General features: G+C 46.5%; 3 protein-coding genes and 3 non-coding genes across 20 annotated transcripts in view; 3 read left to right on the forward strand and 3 right to left on the reverse strand.

The window, feature by feature from the left end:
* Positions 1-16,126, reverse strand: part of LOC118512162 (coronin-1C-like) — a 28,576-nt gene extending 12,450 nt beyond the window's left edge. For 2 of the 12 annotated variants that reach the window (XM_036056235.1, XM_036056229.1), the window contains exons 1-3: positions 15,971-16,126; positions 15,533-15,741; positions 14,898-15,437 (exon numbers count right to left, since the gene is read on the reverse strand). In XM_036056235.1, the coding sequence (XP_035912128.1) occupies positions 14,898-15,197 (300 nt within the window). In that variant the 5' untranslated portion in view covers positions 15,198-15,437; positions 15,533-15,741; positions 15,971-16,126. Of the gene's footprint in view, positions 1-2,434; positions 2,495-14,897; positions 15,742-15,970 lie in introns of those variants that run through there. The other 10 variants (XM_036056233.1, XM_036056231.1, XM_036056230.1 and 7 more) reach the window with 10 other exon arrangements.
* Positions 4,470-4,541, forward strand: Trnae-cuc. Its single transcript has one exon. It is a non-coding gene; the product is annotated as a tRNA-Glu (tRNA).
* Trnae-cuc lies at positions 4,829-4,900 on the reverse strand. Its single transcript has one exon. It is a non-coding gene; the product is annotated as a tRNA-Glu (tRNA).
* Trnae-uuc lies at positions 5,282-5,353 on the forward strand. Its single transcript has one exon. It is a non-coding gene; the product is annotated as a tRNA-Glu (tRNA).
* A 558-nt stretch (positions 16,127-16,684) lies between the features above and the next one.
* On the forward strand, positions 16,685-19,148 carry LOC118512176 (protein ST7 homolog). The gene is made up of 3 exons (XM_036056262.1): positions 16,685-16,950; positions 17,041-17,148; positions 17,258-19,148. Exons 1-3 carry the CDS (start codon positions 16,920-16,922, stop codon positions 18,664-18,666), a joined length of 1,548 nt encoding a protein of 515 aa, XP_035912155.1. The 5' UTR covers positions 16,685-16,919; the 3' UTR covers positions 18,667-19,148.
* An 884-nt stretch (positions 19,149-20,032) lies between these two features.
* Positions 20,033-24,233, reverse strand: part of LOC118512169 (myosin heavy chain, non-muscle) — a 41,992-nt gene continuing 37,791 nt past the window's right edge. For all 4 annotated transcript variants that reach the window (XM_036056249.1, XM_036056252.1, XM_036056251.1 and 1 more), the window contains one exon: positions 20,033-22,104. In XM_036056249.1, the coding sequence (XP_035912142.1) occupies positions 21,993-22,104 (112 nt within the window). In that variant the 3' untranslated portion in view covers positions 20,033-21,992. The remainder of the gene's footprint in view (positions 22,105-24,233) is intronic.

Here is a 24,233-nt window from a genome sequence, read left to right on the forward strand (position 1 = left end):
TTCTTTTCTCGCACGCAATAAAATGATAACAATTCACTCTCCCTCCTTAAAACGCACACAAACACGTTTGCATCGGGTCGTATATACTTTCCACTATGTGATGCTGCGGTGTGATAAGTAACGACGAAGCCCAATTCCGTTGATAACGACAGGTTGAAGCTGGTTTGAACACTTTGTTTCTTGTGGCGGCACAAGTGTCCATTTGCCCATTTTCCGGACGTCCGTATTTGTGCTACTAATGGGATGAGCAACTGATCGAAGCATGATGGTTGATGCGAATCAATCAATGAGCCTCAAATTAATTATGCCATCAAGACTCGAACTGATGATTCAAAATTTCTTCCAAAAAAGGCTTTCCCCCAACATCGATACCTTCTCTACCAGTCCGATAATGATTTAAATTATATTCGGATCAGTCCATTACTGGCGTGAAGCCCTACAAGACTTAATGCGCTGGACGATGGACGATCGGTGGGCTAAGATAACGCACTGCAGAGAGCAAGGCACACCACCACAACAGCTGTTTTCCTCCGGCCATTGGATACGCTTTACTCGCACCGGAAAACGAGAAACAAATAATCAAACGTAAAGTTCCGACACTCCAAAACTTCGAACCGGATCGGGTGGTGGAAGTACGTGCGGATCAAAATCAAATAAGCAAGAAATGATGATGAACAATCCCAGCCAGCAACCAGATCACACCACAGCAGCAACATAAAAAAGCAACCGAAACACTCCACGACCAAGCAAGTAGAGCGTTGTTGGGCTAAGATGCAAACATAAGCGGAAATCTCGAGGGAGGAACAAAGCATGAAGACGAAGCAAAAGGCAAAAGAAGGAAATACCAATGATAAGTGATTTCGATTCAGCAGCAAGAGCACTGACCGCAAGATGCAGCTGATCGTGGTGGTATCGTTCACTTGAGTATTTTATAGGTTTACTACGGCGCAGAAAAATTCCATCCCTTGGGTGTGATAGCCGGAACTAGAACGAATGCTCCTCTGCGCCGCTTTGGAGAATGACTTCCCACCAAGGGGCTATCGATTCAAATTAACTAACTGAAATATCAAACTACGAGCGGAACATGCGTTCAACGATTTGGCGCAGGTTAAAGGTAAATTATAGTGCCCCTGAGATACTAGCGAAAGGTAACAGAATCTCCCATCGGACGAGTGAACAACCGTTTGGGACATTTAGAGGTGCAACAGCAATGGTTCTGATATTAAGCTTGATTTGACAATCTCGTCCAATCGTCTGATGATTGTCATTGATAATGTTACCGCTGTGAGAAAAACTAGCACCGTCATTGTTGCCAATAATCGCGTGTGCTGACAGAGTCCACAAAAAAAAAAAACGGAACACGCCACAGCAGCACACGACAGGTGACAAACGTTTTAAAGACCGACATGCAAGGTTCCGCCAGCTTGTAAACGTCTAGGTTCGCTGTTAGGGGCTCTCTATCATAGCTGTCCAAATTTGACCCACCTAGTTATAACGTCCCTATAAAAAGTTCCAATACACACACACAAACACACATAGTGGGACATATTTACCCTCGAAACCTTAATGAGTTCAATATTTGTCACACAACCCTGTCTGATACGGTGTCTCAAGCGGGTTTCAAGTGAATGTTTGCGAAACCCTGACCTGGAACGAAATCTTCATCGCCCTTCGCACAGTTGGAGGCGGGAACTTCACCTTTTTGTCAACAGATAGGTATAGCAAACCAACTGACAATGGGTGTTACTGCCCGTCCGGGAACAAGTGTGTCAAATTGATCGATCCACCAGTTCCCAGAGCCAGGGCGAGTGGAGTTTGTTTTTCTTCCGCTTTATGGCGCCATGGAAAATCATGACCAATCATGCCCACTCCCGACCTAACACGCGGAAGTGCCTCCTTGTGGTCCATGACTAATGCCATCACTCGGTTGGCACTAGCGTACAGGGCCTGCTAACAAGCAACCGTCCACCGATTGGCGACGTTTCACGCCTCAATTATGTCATTAGCACATGGGCCATGGTGGTGGTCCGTTCCGTCGACTAGTAGTCTCCACCCCATACGTTTGCTACTTTTGGCCCGCTAACCCATTTCTTGCCATTCTTTACACCTTGACACAACAACCCGGGAGTGTCTCCGGACCCGAAAGGCAAAGTAAAGACGTTGCAGCTTAGCACGCTTCCAATACCATTCTTTTCTTTAAGGCAAAGAAACGAGTACGCCAACGCAGGCTGTGTCTTGCGAGAGGGGTTATTGTTGACTTGATTTGTTTCGCTTTCGATGGCGATATGAGGATAGTAAGACCTGGAATAGGTCAGTGGACTGCTGCAATAACTGCAATCGCTCAATGTCACACCATCAGACGTCCCCGATAGGGAAATGTGTCTGGCGGAAGGCATGACGATTGGCTCACCCAATACTATCGATGATTACTTACCAGAAGGCGTTAAACCTATCACTGGAATACATCTTTTACATCATCTTCAGTCATAATTACCTAAAAAGAAATGGAGAGCAGAACACGCAATTAATTATTTTTCAATCATCCATTCCGGAAAAAGGACAAGCACGTCTTTGTAATGAAATTAAGAACGGATCAATAGCATATCAACATTTTGTACTATCATTGCCCATCGACTTCTCACTCCAGACTGGTGAGGCCCAGAAAGCTAGGCTCATGTCGTTGCATAAGAACTGCTCCCTTCCATCCAACCAGAACACCCTGAGACAGATTTATCCTTTGCAACGATTAATCAATTCCAGACACGGCCGCCAGCCCAGTGAGCCGAGGACTGTAAGAGACGCGACCGGAAGTGAGAGAAGAAACCCATCAGTACCGTCTAAGAACCCTCTCCTTTCGGTCCCCTATCTGCAAACCCCTCCTGTCCGCCATCAATGCCTCAGGAAGTTTGGAAGTAAATAATGTACATGTGCCTACCGCCATTGGGATGGGGCCGGCGATGAGTCATCATCACTGGCAGGATCACTGCGCAGACTCCAAACTTCACCAGACAACGCTACTTCCGCAGATGGAGGCCGACCTGTGATGGTACGGGGAGCGAAAGCTCAAGGACCTCGATGCGGGTGTGGAATGGAATGAGCGTTCTGGGTGGGTGGTGGCTACCAAAACAAATAATAACAAATGGAATAAACGAACCGTGGAAGGAGGGCCCGAGTATCCTTCGGCTTTCAACAACGGCTCTCATCGACTGATACGATAGAAGAAAAACACTGTGAAAAGCCGGAACGAAGTTTTCCTTTGGGGGATGTCATTTTCCACCAACAACTCTCGCCGGTGGTCTCGCCGGTGAGTATTTCCTTCTTACACTGTGATCCTATTTGTCCAACGACAAAGGCAGGATTTGATCCTTTCGCTTCCGCTGACTGGCGTTTCCTCGTCGTCCTTGTCAGCATCCATGTCTGATCGATCGATGCAACATGTACATATATGTAAAAACCCCGACCCTGCTCTGTCGTGCAAGGGGAGGCTGTAGACGGACGGGTGCGGAGGTTGTCACACGGATTTCCTTCCTTGACCACCGCCTTCTGCTGTCACCCCGTTTGTGTAATAGTTGCCTCCTGGTTCCTCGCATGTAATGATGCGCATGATACGCTTGTTGACACCGAACGTGGATACGACAGGAGAGTAGGAAAACTGGTGGACACCTACAAAAATTACACCAACGCAAGCCTCACGAGTGAATGGAAACGTGAGTCAGACTGGAATAAGGGTAAATAATTCATCCTAATCCAATCCATTAGAAGGTCGATGAAGGCACCCGATAAAGTTGCGACGACTCTTTTCAACTTAGAAAATGCACAATGCATCGAATTGCACTCGAACGCCGCTCTCTCACAGACGGCGATGAATTTTCTGCGCGTCAAGACACAACAATAACAATTTGTTGCACAGTTTCCCATGCGCAGCTGTTAAGATATCGCCCAAAACTGAGATCGGCATCATAAAAACAGCGGCCGATGATGCCGGGTGCAATTAAATATTTAATAACAAACGAAAACGTAATCCTTTCCCTCCACCGGACGTGTATCGCGCAGACAATGAATGATTTGAAGTCCACTGAAAGGGAATTAAAAATGGATTTGACAATCAATACCGGTCTGGCGGTGCGACAGTACGCAATAAACAGTGTCTCTGTCATTATTTATTGCTTCGAAAATATGGTTCCATAGCCATAGCAGACGCTGTTGCTTCAAGCGACACGATAATCGAAACACTATTGAAGAACGAGACTTATAAAAATGTAGAATTTGATAAGTCAACTGAAGCTTAAAGACCTTTTTCTATCTGTTACTTCTCCACTACTTGTCTGCTTTGACACAGGGTTAGTTGGTAGAGATTTTGAGTCATCGGATTTCATTCGGCACTTATGCTGTCTGCAACAGAGCAGTTGTAGTATACAGTAGCATAATCAGCACACCCGGAATGTTTACTGAACCACCTTTCTCAACAGTCCCATATTGTCTAGTGGTTAGGATATCCGGCTCTCACCCGGAAGGCCCGGGTTCGATTCCCGGTATGGGAAAAATCTCCTTTTACTTTTTGCGCAGCAATTGTTTAATTACATAAATTTGTTTTCTTTTCATTTATGTTTGGTTTTAGGAGAAGTCTCTAATATTTTTCCAGCAAACACACTAGTAGTAGATTAGTAGAACCGAACTTAAGCTAAATAATGTGACTTATACTTACAATAGCCAAAATTGGAAAAAGTTTAATTGTTTGATTAGATTATCTATTTGCATCTTTTTCTTTTTGCACAATTCATGTGCGTATGCGCTGGAAGGCATCAGGAATATAAACAAAAAGAAGATTTTCCCATACCGGGAATCGAACCCGGGCCTTCCGGGTGAGAGCCGGATATCCTAACCACTAGACAATATGGGACTGATATACACTACCACGAAAACGCAGTACCGCTTTTACGAGAGCATTGTACACGTTTCCTCATGTGTAGCTCAACCAGTTCTTTATGCAATAACTTAAGAGCTACGTCTTCTCAAATATTCCTTTTCAAATAGGCCAACTACCAACGAAACATACTGATAAACATAATTAAATCAGGCTTACGGCTAAATTCTTTTGCCATCTTACTTTAGCTCCAATTCCGAACGCCCAAAGCTCGACCAAAGATAACTCAAATCTGGCAGCACTCATCAGACTCTCAGCATATGCTTGCCCATGGATTTCAGGAACTCAGTCCACGGAAATTGGTGCGCGCTTGTCGTGTTGCCTACAAATACCGCATTTAGTCGCTCTCTCCTCATCTCCCATATGGTCTAGTGGCTAGGATATCTGGCTTTCACCCAGAAGGCCCGGGTTCGATTCCCGGTATGGGAACTTTACATACCTTTTTTTTCTCTTCCACACTGTTTTTTTGGTTAAATCATCGCCTTACTTCTTGACTAAACTACATATACAACCGTTTTTGCGTGACAAATCAACTCTAGATGATATTATCACGTTCATACAACAAGCAAATCCAGTACAGTCGAGGCAGCATTACATGTTTTCAGGCATAAATGTATCCACTCCTCATCGCTGTACAGCTATGGATTAACAAAAAAAAACCCTTAGAAACAGCTGAAGCGAACACATGTGGCGAATACCGTTCGTTTGAAATAAGGAAGTAAACAACCGCGAACTGAGGGATGTCGAAGCAGAACAGCCATCTTTTAGCACTAAACACAGCACACCAGCTCGGCTGGAGAGGATTTATGTTTTGCAGTGTGCCAAGCTGCAAGAACCATCCATTGGCAAGTGGCATTATTATCATGTGGCACTGTGAATGTCTTTACCAATCCGTCGCGGACCGTACATTTCCGAAACGTTCATGGCGGCGCAGACGATGACGATCGAAGCAGTTGCAGAGAGCATAACAGATGATGATGATGTGGTTCAGCATTCTCTCGCTTTGCTTTGGTCCGCGTTTCCTCGTGCTCGAGATCACCGAAACAAAGGGGAAGAAGAATTGTGCCCGGTTAAACTGCCTCCGGGCTGCCGGGTGGAATTCTTCACCCGTTTGCCATGTTCTCCATCAAAACGCATGCATAACCACGGGCAAGAGTGCGAAAGCGTCCAGAACGGAGTTGAGACACAACGATAACGAAAAGTGGATTTAATTACGTCTAATTAAGCAAAAGCCATTGCCCTGCGGATTACCATCGGACTTCTCTTTCTGTGTTTCCATCGCCGTGTGTGTGTGTCGGTCAGTACACCAATGCACCCGTTTTCCAACCTCTCTTAAAAGCATCACCATCAGTGTAAGGTCAGAATCATTGTCTTGTTGAAGCCACCCTTCATTCAGCTCAAAACTCATCAAATTATGCAACATTTGAATGAAGTGCACAGCGGTTTTGTGCCTCAAAATGGCTGAATCGCTGCTTTTCGAGGACACGTTTGCAGAAAAAAGAGCAAACAAACTAAAATGGTGCCAATAGCTGCAATTGGGCTTTGATTTTTAAGTCACACTCCATTCACTGAAAGGTGATACTCTACCAGCAACCACAAAAAAGTGCATTCGACATCACACCATGAAGGTGGCAGCCACACACACACACAAACACGGATGAGAGTCAAAAAAACAAACAGAAAAAATAGGCGAGAATGAACACAAACTCCTCGCATTGGGAGTGTGCATCGTGGACTTGGGAGTGACACGTGTTTAAACAAACCAAATTTAAATATAAATGAGAATCAGCAGCACGACACTTGGCGTGACACCCAAAAGGGCCAACGCTTGACCACCGTTGGACACCATTCATCATTCAAATGTATCGCCATGTTGTTTACAGTGTGAATTGATATGCAAATTTACACACATTGTTATGCTCTAACGAGACAAAACATCAGTCGGAGGAAAACTACCGAATATCTGCTCCTCAAAAAAGCCTCGATCTCCATGCAAACTAGGGCATATGGGATGCTTTCTTTCAGTGCGTCCAAGTTGTGTGAGTATTCCACCAACCAGCCCTCAGATTACCGAAATCAATCCACCGCAAGAACTCTGTCACTCTCCGGTGGTTCAGATGCAAATGAGCGAAGCATCGGTGGGAAAGGGATTTTGGAAGCATTCGTCCAATGCTGTGCTTCACAGACCACATTCAGACACACGCATCAAAACGCATCATTGTTTCGACGCGCTGGCAAAGCAACAAGGTACTGTTGTTTATGTTGTTACGGCGATAAACAAAGCTCCGTTGCTCGTGATGGCACCGTTAACCCTCGTGCGGCCCCCCCGGTAAACATTGTTTACGTCCTTTGCTCATTGTGGGGGCTCCTAACTAGCAAGTGCTCTTTTGGATCAATTGGAGCACCATAACCAAACCACCGAAACTTTGAAAGTTTGGGGAGATCCCACGAAACATACCGACCGATTGAGGCCACTCGGTAGCGAAGGGAAATTTGATTAGCGTAAGAAAAGAAGAAGCGTCCGCATTGTACGTTTATTGTGCCGTATGTAATCAGGAAAGGTGATAACTTCGGCAGGCCTTGTCAGTGGGCAATCAACAGCTGGACTTGTGTAGCCTGCCATCCTCAACTATACTGTTGACTGAGACATAAGACAAAGAATTGGTTTCTCTGCAGCTCAAGGATCAGCAGACAAGATGGATGTACAATCTGCCTGCATGACAATGGCCATAATTCGCCGCTTATTATCCATCCATCCCGGGGATCCCGGATCGCTACACCCGGGTGTATTGTTGCTGCCTTATTTGGAGGTAGTCGGCAGTAAAAGACCAAGGTTTGTTGCAGGCCAGTATCACACACGCCGTCGGAATCGTTGGCAAAAATGATGGTCCTCCAATTGTACAGGGTCATCTTCGACCGGGTAAAAGCAGCTTTCAAATTACCTTACCTGCGAAGATCCCAACCGATAGCCGATGATGTCCTAATCTTACGAAAAAACTTCAGAACCACGAGATGAGCCGGAGATGGGTCCGAGAGTGTGCTTTTCCGACCTGCTTATGATTCTCTACCTATCCTGGACTTGCCAAAAACTACCTGGAGATAGGCATCATTGTGGATCCCTTCTCTCGGCAAGATCGCTTCCAGCCCGAGAACCCGTGAGATTGAGCAGCCGTGTCTGCAGCCATTCGAGAGGTATATTCTTCTTAACCTCGAACCACGTCGAACCGGTCGAGAGTGTAATTGTTCGGTGGTGGTGTTATTATTTTTTATTACATCGAAACATTCTCTGTGACCCTTTTGCAACGTTCGTGACCATTCACTTTACCGATCGAGGCACAGAGAGCGAGACCCGGGGATCGGCGCGGCCCCAAAAGGTTGCTGATTGATGAGAAGTCCCGTGGAAGACAAGTTCGTCGAACTTTCAAAGTCATGGCTCACCTCCATGCTTCCACGCAATGACGGAAAGGTAATTCCTATGTATCCCAGTTCCACCCACCGCCCACCGTTATAATCGCGGCTCATCAGACACTGCTGCCATCGAAAGCTCACCGCGACCCGACGAGATCATCATTATCGCCGCCATCAATCTTGCGCCCGACCAGCACCACCAGCGAGAGACCTTCCAAAAACCAGGCCGTGCCGCTGCCACTTTGTGCGGCCGGGATCCTGGCCTTCTGGGGATCGCTCATTGACGTTTCCGTCTGTCAGTTGGATCTGCTATTTTAAGGGATGGGTCGAGTGGTGTTGGTGGTGGTTGGACAGGGACAAAATAGGGACTCCTTGACACAGTTTCCCCACTGTCAATGGCCCACACGGAAGAACGTATCGCGCGCGCGAACGACATCAATATATCTTTGAGGGGTTTTTTTTCGCATACTACTACAGGAAGACTTCTGTATCGCCTTTCGAACGTTCAAGAATGATTGAATTTGCCGACGGTGTCGACAGTGTTCTGCCGTTTACCGTACTAGATTCGATTATTTATTAAATAAAGTAATCTCGCCGCACGCCGCACAAGCTCGGTACGACCGGCCAAGTAACTTGAAACTTCTCCGCGCTAAGGGAAACAATCTCCGCGACAGACAAACTTGCTACAATGTGTCTGCCGTAAAAGTGTTGCCGTCCGATGTTGAATCGATACGCAAAATGGTCTGTCTGTCCGGGAACCGGGTTACTTGAAGAAACACGGAACGAATTTGGAGTGTTGCTTCGAATGTTGCGCCGTGTTTTGCTTCTTAAAGTTGTCTCTAAATCCAAAAGCAGAGCACCACCGACCATTAAACATCAACAAAGGAGGTTGATAGTGAAGCGAAGCGTAGGATGGCACGGAAAACGTGTACAGAAATAACCTCCAAAAGGATTGTTTTTTTTCGGTAGGATGTATTCCAATTTTATTCGCTTGGTATACTTTTTCCAATCGTCGGTCTCTATTACGGTAATGGCATTTCGCATCTAGACACCCGGAAAACGATGATAACCACAGGAATGATTTGGCCGAGCCCAGACGGAAAAGCGAACGAGGAAAGTATAAACCGAACGAAAATTGTTTTGACATTTTGGCTGAAGCGGAAACAGTCTGAGGAAAAAGGGTTGAAAAGGGCACAAGAAGCAAAGAAAAAATGATGAGCTTTAACAGGGGTTTATTCCAGTCGGTTGTGATTCTGTCCATCAATGCTCCAAAATGTACTTTCACAGGAAAACCCTATCATGATTTTTTTTCGAACAAAAACCAACAACTGGAGGATTTGAAAACAATTTGTCATGCGAAAAAAATTGCTTACAAAATGTAAAACCCTGCATTTGTTTTCTGTCCCGTTTTTTTGCTGTGCTTCAAACACGTTATATTTCTTCGGCAATTTGGTTTTGTTGAGTTTTTTAAATATTTAAAGGAGAAAAACTCCTTTTGTCACACCACACTCCCCTAACGTCGAAGGTTAATTGTTATCGATTTTAAAAAGGTTCCCAACATAAAATATTAATACCGCGTCAGTACAATCGAACCGACATGCCGATGATGCGCTGCCCGCCCCATTGCTTTAGCGAAACGGCATAATTAATGAACAAAGAAACATCCAAAACAACTCAGGTGACTTTTTGCTACACAACGATACACAGCATTTAAAGCACGAACGCGAGTGATTGTAGTAGCTTGATGAACGGAAGAACCGAGCGGCGATGGGACACGATTGCACTGCGCAGCACGGGCAATAAATATACGCTCGTTTACAAGGGCAGAACATTGTCCAGGGTACTGTCACGCTATTACAAGTACGGGTGGCGAACCCGAAGTTCACAGGTACAGGGAATCAAAGGTTCCACCATCGAAGCAGGCGGAACACACAGAAGGACAGGTGAAGCAGAGATACCTCAAATCAAGCACTTAGAAATTGATTGCCACACTTACATGCCTGTACGCCACTCCAAAAATATTGACGAACTCGCCGTACGATAAAGCATCGATTCCCTGCCTAATGGCGACGGTGTGTGTGTGTATGTTAGAGATAAGATAGGTACAGCCTGGCAAGGGCTTGGACACACAGCAATACACGACAATTGACATTTCCAATTTTTACCGCCTGTGACTATATTGGGAAGACTTATGGATCTCGCATCTCGGCGAGAGTCATGCCAGAAATGCCCATTTAATTGGGTCACTGTTGGGACATTCATTCATTTACATTAATAGCGACGCATTGCCAGCAGAGTTATGTTGATGCAACGATAGTGCTTACTAATTAACCCAACAGAACACCCGACTGGTGTACTCCGCGGTATGAGTCATTTGCATAATTCACCTTCAAGAATTAGTGCCCAAACGGGGGAATGCATTACACATCATGTACTTGGAGGAATGGTTTCGAATGCCTAATTTTTGGGAGAATGAATACTAATTTTTATTTGACTGTGTTGAAACACTCTCTACATATTAATCAGAAACGTCAGTTTCCAGCGAACTTACAGTGAGGGAAACATTGAGCACCAGCTCCAGAATTGCATGCCTGCTTCTTTTCTGTGGTCGTACAGCTCTAGAAAGGCCATTCACCGCGCTATGCCTACCGTGTATGCAAGATTTATATCTGCAAAATTGAAAAACAGATTTTAACCCCATACTCTCCGGGCATACATAGTAGCTGTTGTGTGGCTCTCTTTCATTTCGACCTCGTGGACCAAGGCCCATCATTAGGCTGGTAGCTAGTCCTCGTCAACGATAGTGTTCTTTTCGTGCTAAACAATCGTCCCGCCGTTCTCTAGATGCTTCGACCAGGCAAAAGGTCCCATCTCTTATTCATTACGCACACTTACACACACACACGTACACAGTATACACGCAGACACATCAAGGGGTAGACCGAGTGTCGCCCGCATTGAAGTAAGGTGGTACTTAGTGAGCCTAGCGCTGTACCGATACTGGTGGTGGCCCTCATCCTTTCCTCACGCTAGCATGAAACGAACCTGTATGTTCCTACGGGTGGACGGGTGTGGTTCATGTGCAACTAGCAATTGCACGCCCGACTCCGCCAAGCGTCCATGGTGTGTCAATGTTTGCTCCGTTGTAAGTGCAGGAATAGGAGGGAAATTGACGGCTGGCGCCATATGATGATGCTGCTGCTCCAAGCTCGGATGCACTTGTATCACGCACTGTTGCATACATAGACAGGAGTTGTGGCACTTCCTCGCAAAAGTACTAACGGATGTTCAATGGGCGGTGAGTGAGTACCAGGAAGAAAGTGGGAATGAACTCTGGTCCGTGTTCGCGACCAATTTTCAACAAAGACCGAAGCTGTTGACCGAACGTCACTCGGCTCGGGGCAGCTAATCGTACCGCAAATAGTTTAATGCTTAAAGTACGATCCGGTATCGACTTTCACCACCAAAGGGTGTGTGTGGTTCTCTAACTACATCAAGATGCTTTTTATGAGGCGTTCTCGCCATTTCCGTAACAAACAGCTGAACGTGACGTCATAATACTCTAACCTATATAAAGCCAAGTAGACTGAGCATGCACATTGATGTCATAAACCGAAAAAGCCTCAAATAATTCGCTTTACCGTACGTACAGCAACATTCGACATGCGAGGCACCGAGCTGTATCTATGACGTTATTTTATGGCACTTGCACTTTACCGAGCCCTCGTCCGAGTACCGGTCATAGCAATTAAAGGCAACGCCTCTTATCTTCACCACCCTTGCTTAGATCCCACTGCTCGGCTTACCTGATCACGTCACCTGAAACCCTACTGCTCTATACATGAAACCGGATCCAAAACCCACTGGAAGAAAGACATCCATCCTGAGGTGGCAGAAATGTAGCGCATTCTTCCTCTTCGCTAGTGACAATCGAAGATTTTGAAGACTTTCAGAATCCATTTGACAGGTAGGCTATGATCGATGGCGACGAAGGTGTCAAGTGCCGTACTATGACCAACCATTGGCGTAGGAGATCTACATCGTCACGCCCACCCAGAAAATCATGCCATGCCATTTAAAATTGGCCAAAGCCAGAAGTGGTCGAAAGACACACTCCAGTTTCTTTATACGGCGGGAAGTAAGCCGCCGGCATCCTCTAATGGGGGTTGGGGAAATCGGAGATTGAAATTCTAAAACATTGCCCATCGGCAAACGGTCAGCAAAGCATCACACGTCCAGTAGACATCGTCCCTGCTTTCCGAGCCGATCACGTCCGGACACGTTCCCGATTTGATGATGTGATTCGTCAGATATGCGCCATACCGAGGGCAGCACTCTTCGCTTGTGGGAAGATACCCGGGGCGGAAGCAAGACACTCTACAGGCAACCCATTCATCTCCAATGCGCAATAATAGTCGTGGTGCTACAGAGCGAGTCGTGCCCGCTCGGAAATGATTATAATAAACCACCAACCCGCCGTTTCTGTAGCATCCACCGCCCGGATCTCCGGTTCGGTCTACTCGAACTGCCGAGAGTACTTCACACACCCCTCACTGTCCCGCTGTCCCGCTCCGACGTGGTCAGTCGGCCGAATCCAACATCCCGCCTGCATCCAGAGACTTCAGAGTAAGAAAGAGTAAAGCTTCTATTGGAACAAGTTGTATGCGCCTACAGCTCGCTTCCCTTGACGAGCACCTCTTACGTCGACGTCAGCCGAAGATGATGATCGTCCCTCACAGTCCTTCACATTGGCATTGGATAAGAGGGCGCTACCGGATACTCTGCGGAACATAATCGACTTGCTGAGACCTTCTGCATTCTGCACGGGTCAGCTGCACTGTTATCAGCGGTTAAACGCTTTCCGCGTTCTTCTCACTGCAATTACCATGCCGTCCTGCGATTTCCGATCATGTCTGGTGCTCGTGAAGTCGCGGAGAGCTTGATTGCAGAACTGGCGCCACCGCACGTGGAGCGAGATTACTTCCATACAGCTAGGTGGAAATTTGTGAAATTGATCTTAAAATATGCAGATAATTGAACGTACTGCTTATCACATTAATGCGTCAAAGCAATACGAATGGAGCCCATCAAAACCCCGCTTTTGATTAAATAATGAGAATATGCATGTTCGCTTTTTTGTGCGGATTTACTTTCTTCTCGTCAGACGCGCCCGTCAACACCAATTTCACCCACATTTTGTGGCAGCGAGAGTGAGGGAGCGAATTTTCTCACCTCGCCTTCTCGGCACGCCATTTTCCCATATCCATTAACGGCTTTCCGATCGAGTGGATTCGCGCTTGCACTGCTCGGTTTTGCGATGCACCACCATACACGATACACGAGATTCTCTCGGCCACCCGGCATACCAGAAGTTTCTTCCAACCAGCCAGAGCAAGCGTTCGGAAACGCCACGGTGGGAAACACTGATTTTCCGCACGCACCACACTCGTGGAAAGAAATTGCCAACCACTTGCTGTATCCATCCACTCCGATTCGTTTTCATTTTTCCGAATTGAAGTCTCGGAAGTTTGTGGCCGCAGCTCCAACGCACTTTCACGGCAGCATCAATTGAGCCAACCATCTTCAACCAGTAGGCGATGAAGGCGAAATGGAAACCGGAAGGGCCAGGTGGGTGGTAATTGCAATCGGCCGGGAAAGGTAACATCCGCTCGCGAAAGATGCGAACCAAAGAAGCCTGCAGCATTTCGCTTTCCGAAATGTGTAGCATGTACATCACATCGCCATTGCCGTCGATCATTGGATGCTTCGATCAAAATTGGCGAAACTCAGCGGAAGCTAACGGTGCAGCGAAGAGAGGTTAAACGTCAAATTTACAACTCGTCTACGTATGCCAGATGAGGAAGATGAATCAGTTTTCAGTGAATCAGCGAAAGACACCAAATCACGGAAGGTCATGGGGTTTGCCATTTCTGGTTGAATCTGGAACTTAGTTTACTAGCAGGGCTAGATAGGCGTTATCCTCGTTAACCGATTTTATCTTACCAAACTGACACTTCATTAAGCTACGTAGAATTCTACGTCCATCCTTCCCCCAACAAAAAGGCAAGGAATGAACAACGCTGATAAATCCCCTTCTACAGGATGTAACAAACCAACCGAACAAAAAAAAAAAAACAGTTCCTTCCTTCTCCGTTCTCTCGTTCTCCGACGAGCCACACGAAAAGAATATCATCTTTCCTTTTTTGGAAAATTCGTCCATCTCTTGTTGTTTCCCAATTTTTGCAGACTTTCCAAAACCGGTTCCTGTAAACGAACTCGGTGTACACTATTCGTGATGCGAAAATTCCCACAAAACCAACCCTTTTCTTCCTGTGGCATGAGACTTCCTGTGCGGCACACTGAAGCCCTCGAAAAACGAGGAAACGAAGCTGAAGTTTCCCGCCATTAGAACTGCTTCGTCTGTGTCGGGCTGTGTGGTTGCCTTCGCTCCTGTCCATTTGAATCTCAACCAGCGATAAGATTTGATAAGCCATATGTCACGGCTGGCAAGGCAAAATGCATGCGATAAAGTTGAGGATTTAAAGGCCTAAAAAGCGGAACTTACCTTCTTGGCTGGTTTGGCGCACCCACGGGAATCAATCAACCCACTGGCCGGGGGAGGTTTGGCCGGCGAAGGGCCGGTTCCGTCCGGGGTCGATGGATCTCCGCCCGACCCAACTACCTTCGACTTCGTTTCCTTTCCCTTCTCCAGCAGATGCTTCTCGCTTAGGTCGGCACTGGCGGCGGCAGCTGCAAGTTCAAACTTTTTCTTGATCGCTTCCAGCGCGGACCGGGTAGTGGCTGCCGTGGCCGGACGGGTGAGATGCACTTCGCCGACAATGTCTGGATCCAGTACCTCCAGCATGTTGTCCAACGATCAGAAAAAGCTCACCGATTCTTCTGAGCAGAAAAGCTTCGACCGAAATGCACCAGAGCGCTTTTTTACGACACACCAAAGGTCAAGGTTTGCTGCGATTCGTGTGCACGAGCGAGTTGCCCTTGTGCTCTGGGTCCTCTCTGGTTATGTATTTCGGGGGAGGAATATGCTTTGCTTTGATGTTTTCTCACTCACACCAACGCACACACACAGCAGCGTGCCGGATTACTGTAACCGGATCGAAAGAACACAACATAGAGAACCGTGGCCTTGTGCAGGTAGAATAAACCGAAAACAACGCACACATCCACACACACACTTACACAGGTCCGCTAGTTGCGATTCCGATGGTGGGACGAAAATTTTGTGTACCTTTGGGGAAGAAATTGCACTAAACAATTTGCCACCGAGAAGTGCAACGTGATGCACCGGAGCTTTTCTCCTTATCTCGCTTCCCGAAACGCCGCGGCACGATGGGACTTGAGATGTTGGGACGGCCGGTTTCGTTCCGGTTCCGTGTTTACACTGTTTGCTTTGATGGGAACCCAAATAAAGAAACAAAAAACGAAAAACTACAATGCACAGAACAAACACAATTTTTACGGGCTACTGAGAACGACGTTTTCAACACGGTACGATGCGTTGTTGCAGCTCGATCGAACCTATTTCACACAATTTGTCACGAAACAAACCGAAACGAACACGTTTTGCGTCGTATTTGTTCTACGGCTTTAAACTTGTTTCAACGAAAATTTGCTTACATTCGTTCACTGTTTGTTTTACTGCGAACGAGAACGAGTGCGACTTCGATCTTAATCAACTTTACGATGACAATGACGTGCGAAGAGCAGCGACACGCACGGTCCGTCCGCTAGTGAGTTCAAATTTTGAATGAAAAAAACTTGTGGCATTCGTGTCTGTGCAAGCACGGCGTACAGCAACGGCAACCGAGATCGGCCCGAGATGAAACGTCAAGCTTCACACATATTAAGCCACGTTTACACTGTGCCGCAAGTGCTTAATGTTCGGTGTTTCTTGTGTGAATTTCATATTTTTAAATGAAAACGTAACAACACCGACGTTTGTAAATTATTACAAAACGTATTTGCAATAAAATAAACACATGCAACGTTATCTAAGAATACCAGCTATCGAATTGTTTACGTTTTAGGATTCCGATTGTGCGCGCTTAGACCATCACCTATGCGCATTGACGTTTCTCGAAAGCTTCGTAGGCTACTTTACCGGATTCGGTACTCCAACCCCGCTCGAACTTGTCATGTTATTTCAGTTCCAACAATTAAAGGTTACCATCAACGATGTTTTATCCTAAATATGTTTAATCTCCTACAATAAAATTCGAAATAATTGAAAAACACCAGCTTTGCGATTAAAAAACGATGTAAGTTTACATTTGAATCACCGCTCCATTTGAAAATGCCATTCGACTCGAACCAACCGCAGAACAAATGATAAACAAAGCTTGCACCCGAAACGTAAACAAAGCGGTTGACAACTCCGAGAAAACGAAAAAAAACCAACGTAAAAAAGGATTGCTCTCTTGTCTGGTGCTGTGTCGTGTTGTTCGTCCTGTTTTCTGTGCTGTTTCCGAGAGAAATACAGTACAATTGTCTTTGCATTTGCTTCTGCACCAGCTTTAAACCGTGTTCGCGTGTTGTCCCGGAAGTTTGTGTCTTCCGACGTGGAAGGATGTGGGATTCATCGGTGTTTCTTAGCACACGTAAGTTGGTGTTGCTTCTTGCGGCTCCGTCTGATGCCGCCACCCTGATGCTGTGATGCGTTTGTTTTGGCTAATACTTGTTTTCCACAGTGACTCCCAAATTCTACGTAGCCCTTACCGGCACATCTAGTCTCATTTCCGGGCTGATACTCATATTCGAATGGTGGTACTTCCGCAAGTACGGAACGTCTTTCATTGGTGAGTTGGGCTGAGAGTGTGTGCTGCTGGTTCTGGCTTGAGGCACGAACGCTCAAATCTCATGTCTTGCTCTGTGTGTGTGTGTGTGTGTGGGGTTTTTCTTTTGTAGAACAAGTCTCTATCAATCACATCAGTCCGTGGATCAGTGGAAACGATAATGGCACCGACTCACCGGCCCCAACCAGTACGGGCGGCAACGGTGGAAGCAGTGGCAGCAGCGGAACTACGCAAAGCATGCCCGAATGTAAAGTGTGGCGCAATCCACTCAACCTGTTCCGTGGCGCCGAGTATCAGCGGTTTTATTGGGCCACTCAGAAGGAACCGCTCACGTTTTACGACATGAACCTGTCCGCACAAGACCATCAGACGTTCTTCACCTGTGAGGGTGACGCCGGCAAGGCGGAGTACGAAATCATGCAAACGGCGTGGCGCGAACGGAACCCGGTCGTGCGGATTAAGGCGGCTAAAAGTGCGCTCGAGCTCAACCCGGACTGTGCCCCGGCCTACATACTGCTGGCGGAGGAAGAGGCGACCACGATCGTGGAGGCCGAGAAGATTCTGCGGACCGCACTGAAGGTGGCCGAAAGCAACTACAAGCGGTCGCAAACCTTCCAGCACCAGGGCACGATTGCGGAGGGCATCCATCGGCGGGACACGAACGTGCTGATCTACATCAAGCGCCGGCTGGCCATGTGTGCCCGCAAGCTGGGCAAGCTGAAGGAGGCGGTCAAGATGTTCCGCGACCTCACCAAGGAGATCTCGCCCATCATGAACGTGCTGAACATCCACGAGAATCTGCTCGAAGCGCTGCTGGAGATGCAGGCGTACGCCGACTGTCAGGCGGTGCTGGCCAAGTACGACGACATCTCGCTACCAAAGTCGGCCACCATCTGCTACACGGCCGCGCTGCTAAAGGCGCGCGTAGTGGCCGAAAAGTTCTCGCCCGACGTGGCCTCCAAGCGCGGCCTCAGTCCGGCGGAAATGAGTGCGGTCGAGGCCATTCATCGGGCGGTCGAGTTTAATCCGCACGTGCCGAAGTATTTGCTCGAGATGAAGCAGCTCATTCTGCCGCCCGAGCACATCCTGAAGCGCGGCGACTCGGAGGCGCTGGCGTACGCGTTCTTCCATCTGAGCCATTGGAAGAACGTGGAGGGTGCGCTCAATCTGCTACACTGCACCTGGGAGGGCACATTCCGGATGTTGCCGTACCCGCTCGAACGTGGCCATCTGTTCTACCCGTACCCGACCTGCACCGAGTGTGCCGACCGTGAACTGCTGCCAGCCTTCCACGAGGTGTCCGTGTATCCGAAGAAGGAGCTTCCGTTCTTCATCCTCTTCACGGCTGGCCTCTGCTCGATTACGGCCCTGCTGGCACTGCTCACCCACCAGTACCCGGAGTCGATGGGTATCTTTGCCAGCACGACGCTCGGCTGGTTCTCGCTGCCGTTTCACTTCGTGAAGGAACGCATCGAGGCGATCTGGCCGTGCAATCTGCTACAACAGCTTTCGCGCATTTAAAGTCCCTGACTTGGCTTCCGAATTCCGTTTCGCGATTTTTATGCGGCCGGCCCTCGCTCCCGCGCTCTCTCTCTCTCTCTCGTTCCACCGTGGAAAAGCCCTTTCTTGCAGCTATTGTCCCCACTGAACACTGGATGCAGTACAAAGGATAAGGTAAAATCCGCAAGGAATTGGGAACGGGCTGAGCGAAGGGCGCTAAGCGAGGGCAACTTAATCCTGAGCATTGTCGTACAGCACAAAATTAGACGCCACACCGCTGCAATCGCCCGGTGTTGTTTGCTCTAATAGATTTATATGGATGAGTGTGTGTGTGTGTGTTTGTGTATGTAAACGTAAGCCAGCCCGCTTGGACCCGCTAGGTCTCCACTTTTATGTCGTTAGTTTCGTTCTCTGTCTCTGTGTGTGTGATCGAAAACGTGTATGAAGGTAAACATTGAATAAAGATAAAATTATAAATTATTGAACCAGATTGAAACATTAAACGCACGGTGGGCACTGTTTCACTGATCGCGAGCAGCCGCTACATCAGGCGGCAGTTTCAAGCCCCGGTACCTACCTCTTATTTGCATCTTCTCCTGTTATCACTGCGGATACCAACCGGATTTTTCGATCAACCCAACGATGATCGTTTCCATAGCAACGACGCGAGTAAAGGAGAGCAACACCATTCCATCTGTCTCTCCGTGCTCAGATTCATCCGATTATATGCCTCTCAATATTCTCCCTGCTTAAGTATCCCGTGTTTAGTGTGCGAGTATGAGAAGGACGGCATAGTGCAGAGACACGAGACAGATGTATCCTCCTGCTTGCATGATCTCCTGTTATCAGACACTAGCTACCGGGCGGATTTGGTAGGATCGAACAGCATCGACGACACAGTAGCGACGAAGCGAGAAAAGGAGAGAACGAATATTCCGTCTTCTTCACGGACGGTGGATAATTGCTGCCTCCTATTTGGATGCTCTCCTGTTATCAGCGAATGGGCACCAGCCTCGTTTGGGTTATTTTTACAGCAACCGGCAGCGACGATCGGGTAAGTTCGTGGAGAAGCCAGAAAGAGAGAAAACGAATTATGGCGTCCTGCTTTAAACGGGTTTGGTTCATCCTCCTTTTTGCATGTGATCCTGTTATTGGGAACTAGATAGCAAGCGAATTTGGTCGTTTTCAGGAATCGGCGGCCTTCTTCGATCGTTGTCGTCACGGTAGAAAAATCTCTCCTCGATCAGCTTACGAAAAAAACAGGAGATCATGAAAAACAGGAGCTGAAACAGTATTTAGTAAATAAAACAACAAACCTCATTCCTTTTCTTTCATACCCTTTCTTCCGTCGTTACCAACACAGGACTAACACAGTCAACGCTTTTTGTTTCAATATTTAAACGATATTTTATTATCAATTTTAATCATTTGCTGCGGTGTGCGTGTGTGCGCGTTCTAACACACCCACACACAGCTGGTTTCCGATTTATCTTCATCTCCTATAAAAAAGTACATGGGGCTTATTAAATGTATGTAACAGGGGATTGGAGGGGGAGGATGTGGGAGGCTGGAGAGGGTAGGGATCGTGAAGGCGAGCGTGAGGAGGTGTGTGTGAGTTATTTTGTTTTACATTTCATTGCAATACTTCCAAAAATGTGTCCGTTTCTGCTGTTCTGTTCTAGTTCGGTGAGAAATAGCATAAAAATGTGTGTTTCCTACTGGGTTGGTGGGGAGGGGGGGGGGGCGGGGAGTCTGATGCTGATCATCACCTGCCACCCCGCCCCCCCCCCTCCACACTCTAGGTTATTTTCCTTCATCCTTCTGTCACTCGCTCACTTTCTCGCTCTCTCTCTCTCTCTCTCTCGGATTCGTTTTCAAGGCTTGCTTCAACTGCGATTCGATTTTAAAGTGTAATAGTAATCATAATAATAATCATAATAATAAAAGTAATAATACACAGTTAAATAAAGGACGAAAAAGTAGAATGAAATAAAAATCATTAAATAATAATCAAAATTCAGAAAAGATACGACAAAAAGATGAACAAAAAAGAAAAATCCCAAGAAAATGCTTCTGCTGCTTTCTCTCTCTCTCTTTCACTGCTTCTCATTTTCTTCTTGCTGTCGCTTCGCTTTTTTTTCCTCCTCCTACTGTTTCCGCGCTTTTCTCTTTACAATAAACACATTACGACGAGCGCTTAACCCCTAATCCCGATTTGGGGGTTGAATTTCGGCAACGACGAGGGAACACAACTCAACACAGACGCCAGGAGGGACTTTAAGCTTCATCTCCTGCATGACTCCTGCTCAGGTGTACAACAACTTAACACAACGCAGAGTAAGGACGGAACGAGAACAGAAACCATAAACCAAAAGGAAGGAAATTAAAAAAGTCACAACATCAAAAAACAACGGAACACAGGATGGATGATCATGATCGCCAAAGGCAACGGATCCTCGTGGGTTGCGGGAAGCTGTGGACTGGCAGGTGAATGATCTACCACCTAGCGCATTGAGAATTGATAGGGTCTTTCCTTATGCTGGGTTTGGCAAAGGAATACAAAAAAAGCCTACCCTTTTCCCACATTTTCAGTTTCATCTTTTCTCTCTCACTCTCTCTCTCGCTCTCTCTGACTGTCTCTTGTTCGATCGTTCTAGCTAGATTTGATTGTTTTTAAACATGGCACTTTGCTAAGGGTACACACACTCACATCCATCATGCTTGTATTTTTCCTGCGCGATCAGTCTCAGAATTTGCTGCTGGTCCGTCAACAAAAAAAATGTCCATCAACCGTCCGGGATAATCCGAGCCCCCCGAGTGTGCCCGTCATTTTGCGTTTCTTATAAAGTAACAGGAATGTGAACAAAAAGTGCAACGGCAAAGAAAAAGCAATCGAAAGCGTTGCACTGGCAGATACATAAATCAACTTTTTTTTATACAAGAAGCATAGTGGGCCAGATAAAGTAGATGAACAAACGCAACTAAAGAGGGGAAGGAAATGATGCCAAATGCCTTTCCTTATTCGACCATTTTACGCCCATTTCTCCACTACGATAATCCTTACGGGTGGTGCTTGATAAATGCATCGATCCGTTCTTACGTGCTTGTGGGTGTTCGTGTTCGTGTGTGTTTGTGTGTGTTTCTGTAGGTTCCATCCTGTCCCCCGCATGTCGTCGCTTTATTGCTGGTAAACACCTTCTAATGTATGCCGTATTGCGATCGAATTCGTGTTAACCTCCACTTCAGTAAAGGTTGCCGCCGGAATGGTGGTAGAGTTGTTGGTGTTGCGATTGATACTGTTGCTGCTGCTGCTGCTGCTGCTGCTTGCCATTGGAAGACGTCTTTCGTCAGTTGCTGTTATCTTCGCCATCGAGCGATTCATCCTGCACCGAGATCGAGTCGTTCTCGCGTTTCGGTGTCAATCGGGACGAGCTGAGACTGCCCATTGCGCCACCCCGTCTGAAGAGGGAATCAAAAAAATCAAATCAGTTCAAATTGCTACAATAAAAAAGACCTAACTCTTTTTTTACACAGGTTTTCCGCAGTCGAGTAGTGGGATTAGTGCGCAACGACAACAACAACAACAACACGGTTGAGAAAACAAAGCATTTCAGGGATTAACAATACACGCCAAGGGAGGCTTCACAGCAAAGGGGGGGATACATGCAACAGATTTAATTCACTCTATTCTATTCGATCGAGGCTGAAAAGAGTAGGACGAGCAAGGGTGTTGAAGTTGAATGCAAAACGAAAACTCTAATCCATCATCCGGCAGAAGGACGACGACGGTGGGTGTGGTGTGGTGAGAAGGGATCAACAAATCGTATATTACAGGGTTTTTCAGACCAGTTCATCAGTGTAACACTATAATGTCAACAGCAGCAAAACACGAATCATACATGGCTAAAGTCTGAATAGATGACCCCCCCCCCCAACTCACGGGCACTCATTTTTCGCTGAAACTTAAGCAAAAGTGTTTAAAATTGGGTAAAAGACTCGAGAAGGCCCCCCTGACAAAATATGTTAGGTACTGTAGGATTTACGCCTGAATGTATGCAATCCGCAGTACGCGTTGCGAGAGCTTCACAGTGTGCTTTCTGTGTGGTCAAAAATGGTTGAATAAAGTCGAATGAAATATTGCTTATTATTCGATTAAATCCCTCTCCCTCTATCATGACCATTTATATTGGCTTGTAGGAGCTACGTAGTAATTTTTGGTCACGCTAGGAGTGACCAATCAGGCTTACAACATACACGGTGTTTCCGGACTGTAACGGAACATTGGTTCGATGGATACTTGTTAACGGGCATAAATATTCAGAAAAGGAGGAAAAATAAAAATATCAACATTTAAAATCACTTACAATGTATATTAGCATGCTCTACTCGCTGTCCAGTAACAGTATTAAGGAACAATGCACAATGTTTATATGAAACGAGTTATGACCATACAAAAATCCCACTGTGCAATAAAAATGACAGGCCACAGTACTGCACACAAAAGATTCTAGGGGTGCTTGATAAATGCCCCCTAGACCCCTGGGGGCCTTCTCGAGTCTTTTACCAAATTTATATATTAAACACTATCCCATCGAACCAAGCAGTATAAACATGCTGCTTGACAGCTTCGTCAACTAGCTATTTTCCAATGGCGAGATGGGATGATTTTACGGAATTAAATGATTGTTTTCCGGTCTTGAGAAGGTCTTTGAGAAAGTGCTTAAGAAGAAAGTGCATATACGATGCCGGATTAGTGTTTTATGCTGTTGAAATATAGCGTTACAATGTCGAACCGGCCAGTGAGAAACCCTATATCGCATGCTGCAGATGCCACTCAGAAAATAAGTTTCGATTAGGGAGATTTTAGTACTTTATCTAGTTTTATAGGGAAGCGTAATTGCTTTTACAAACTCAAGATCCAATCTTCCATCCAGAGAGAGAGAGAAAGAGGTCACACTTGCTTGCGAAATTGCTTCTATTTTTGTTTCCGCAAAGGACTATTTCTACACTGGAAACATTGGCCGGCGATAATCCCTTACGATAACAAAAATATTTTTAGCAAGAGTTCAAGTGTATCTTGAGCTTGTAATGGTGGCCTGTAAAACACTGTACTGCTAACAAACAACACACCAAACCACATGGCCACGCGCAACAACAAACAACAACAAAAAGACCGCAGCACAGGGAAGGATACCGTGCCCGTCGTCAACATTACCTTTAACGCACTAGTTACTTAAGCGATATAGTTGAGGTTTACTCTTATCACATCCGGTAATCGCGCGAATCCCCTAGCGCCCAGACATCCTTTCGATCTAAATCAGCCTTCTTCTTCAATAATATGACGTAGTAACGCGCGTACGCGTAATAACATGGAACAAAAATTCAACTACCAGCCTATTCGAAGCCTACACCTGTTAGCCTCTCTATCCTGTGCAAATACCAACATCAACGACGCTAGAGAAGGCGCTTCTCCGCTTTTGTCGGAGTCAAATCCGACTCCGGCCTGATTGTGTTCGTTTTTACTTTTTCGAGTCTTTGTGTATGCTATCGGAGCCGATGTGTGCCGATTGAGACGATAAGAAAACACG

The sequence above is a fragment of the Anopheles stephensi genome, chromosome 3 (assembly GCF_013141755.1).
Source record: "Anopheles stephensi strain Indian chromosome 3, UCI_ANSTEP_V1.0, whole genome shotgun sequence".
Classification (NCBI taxonomy): domain Eukaryota; kingdom Metazoa; phylum Arthropoda; class Insecta; order Diptera; family Culicidae; genus Anopheles; species Anopheles stephensi.

Excerpts from the sequence above, each read along its gene's own strand:
- LOC118512176 (XM_036056262.1), top strand. The coding sequence starts at position 16,920 with ATGTGGGATTCATCGGTGTTTCTTAGCACAC. Across the intron at positions 16,951-17,040 it reads ATCGGTGTTTCTTAGCACAC|TGACTCCCAAATTCTACGTA; the intron begins GTAAGTTGGTGT and ends TGTTTTCCACAG. Across the intron at positions 17,149-17,257 it reads GTACGGAACGTCTTTCATTG|AACAAGTCTCTATCAATCAC; the intron begins GTGAGTTGGGCT and ends TTTCTTTTGTAG.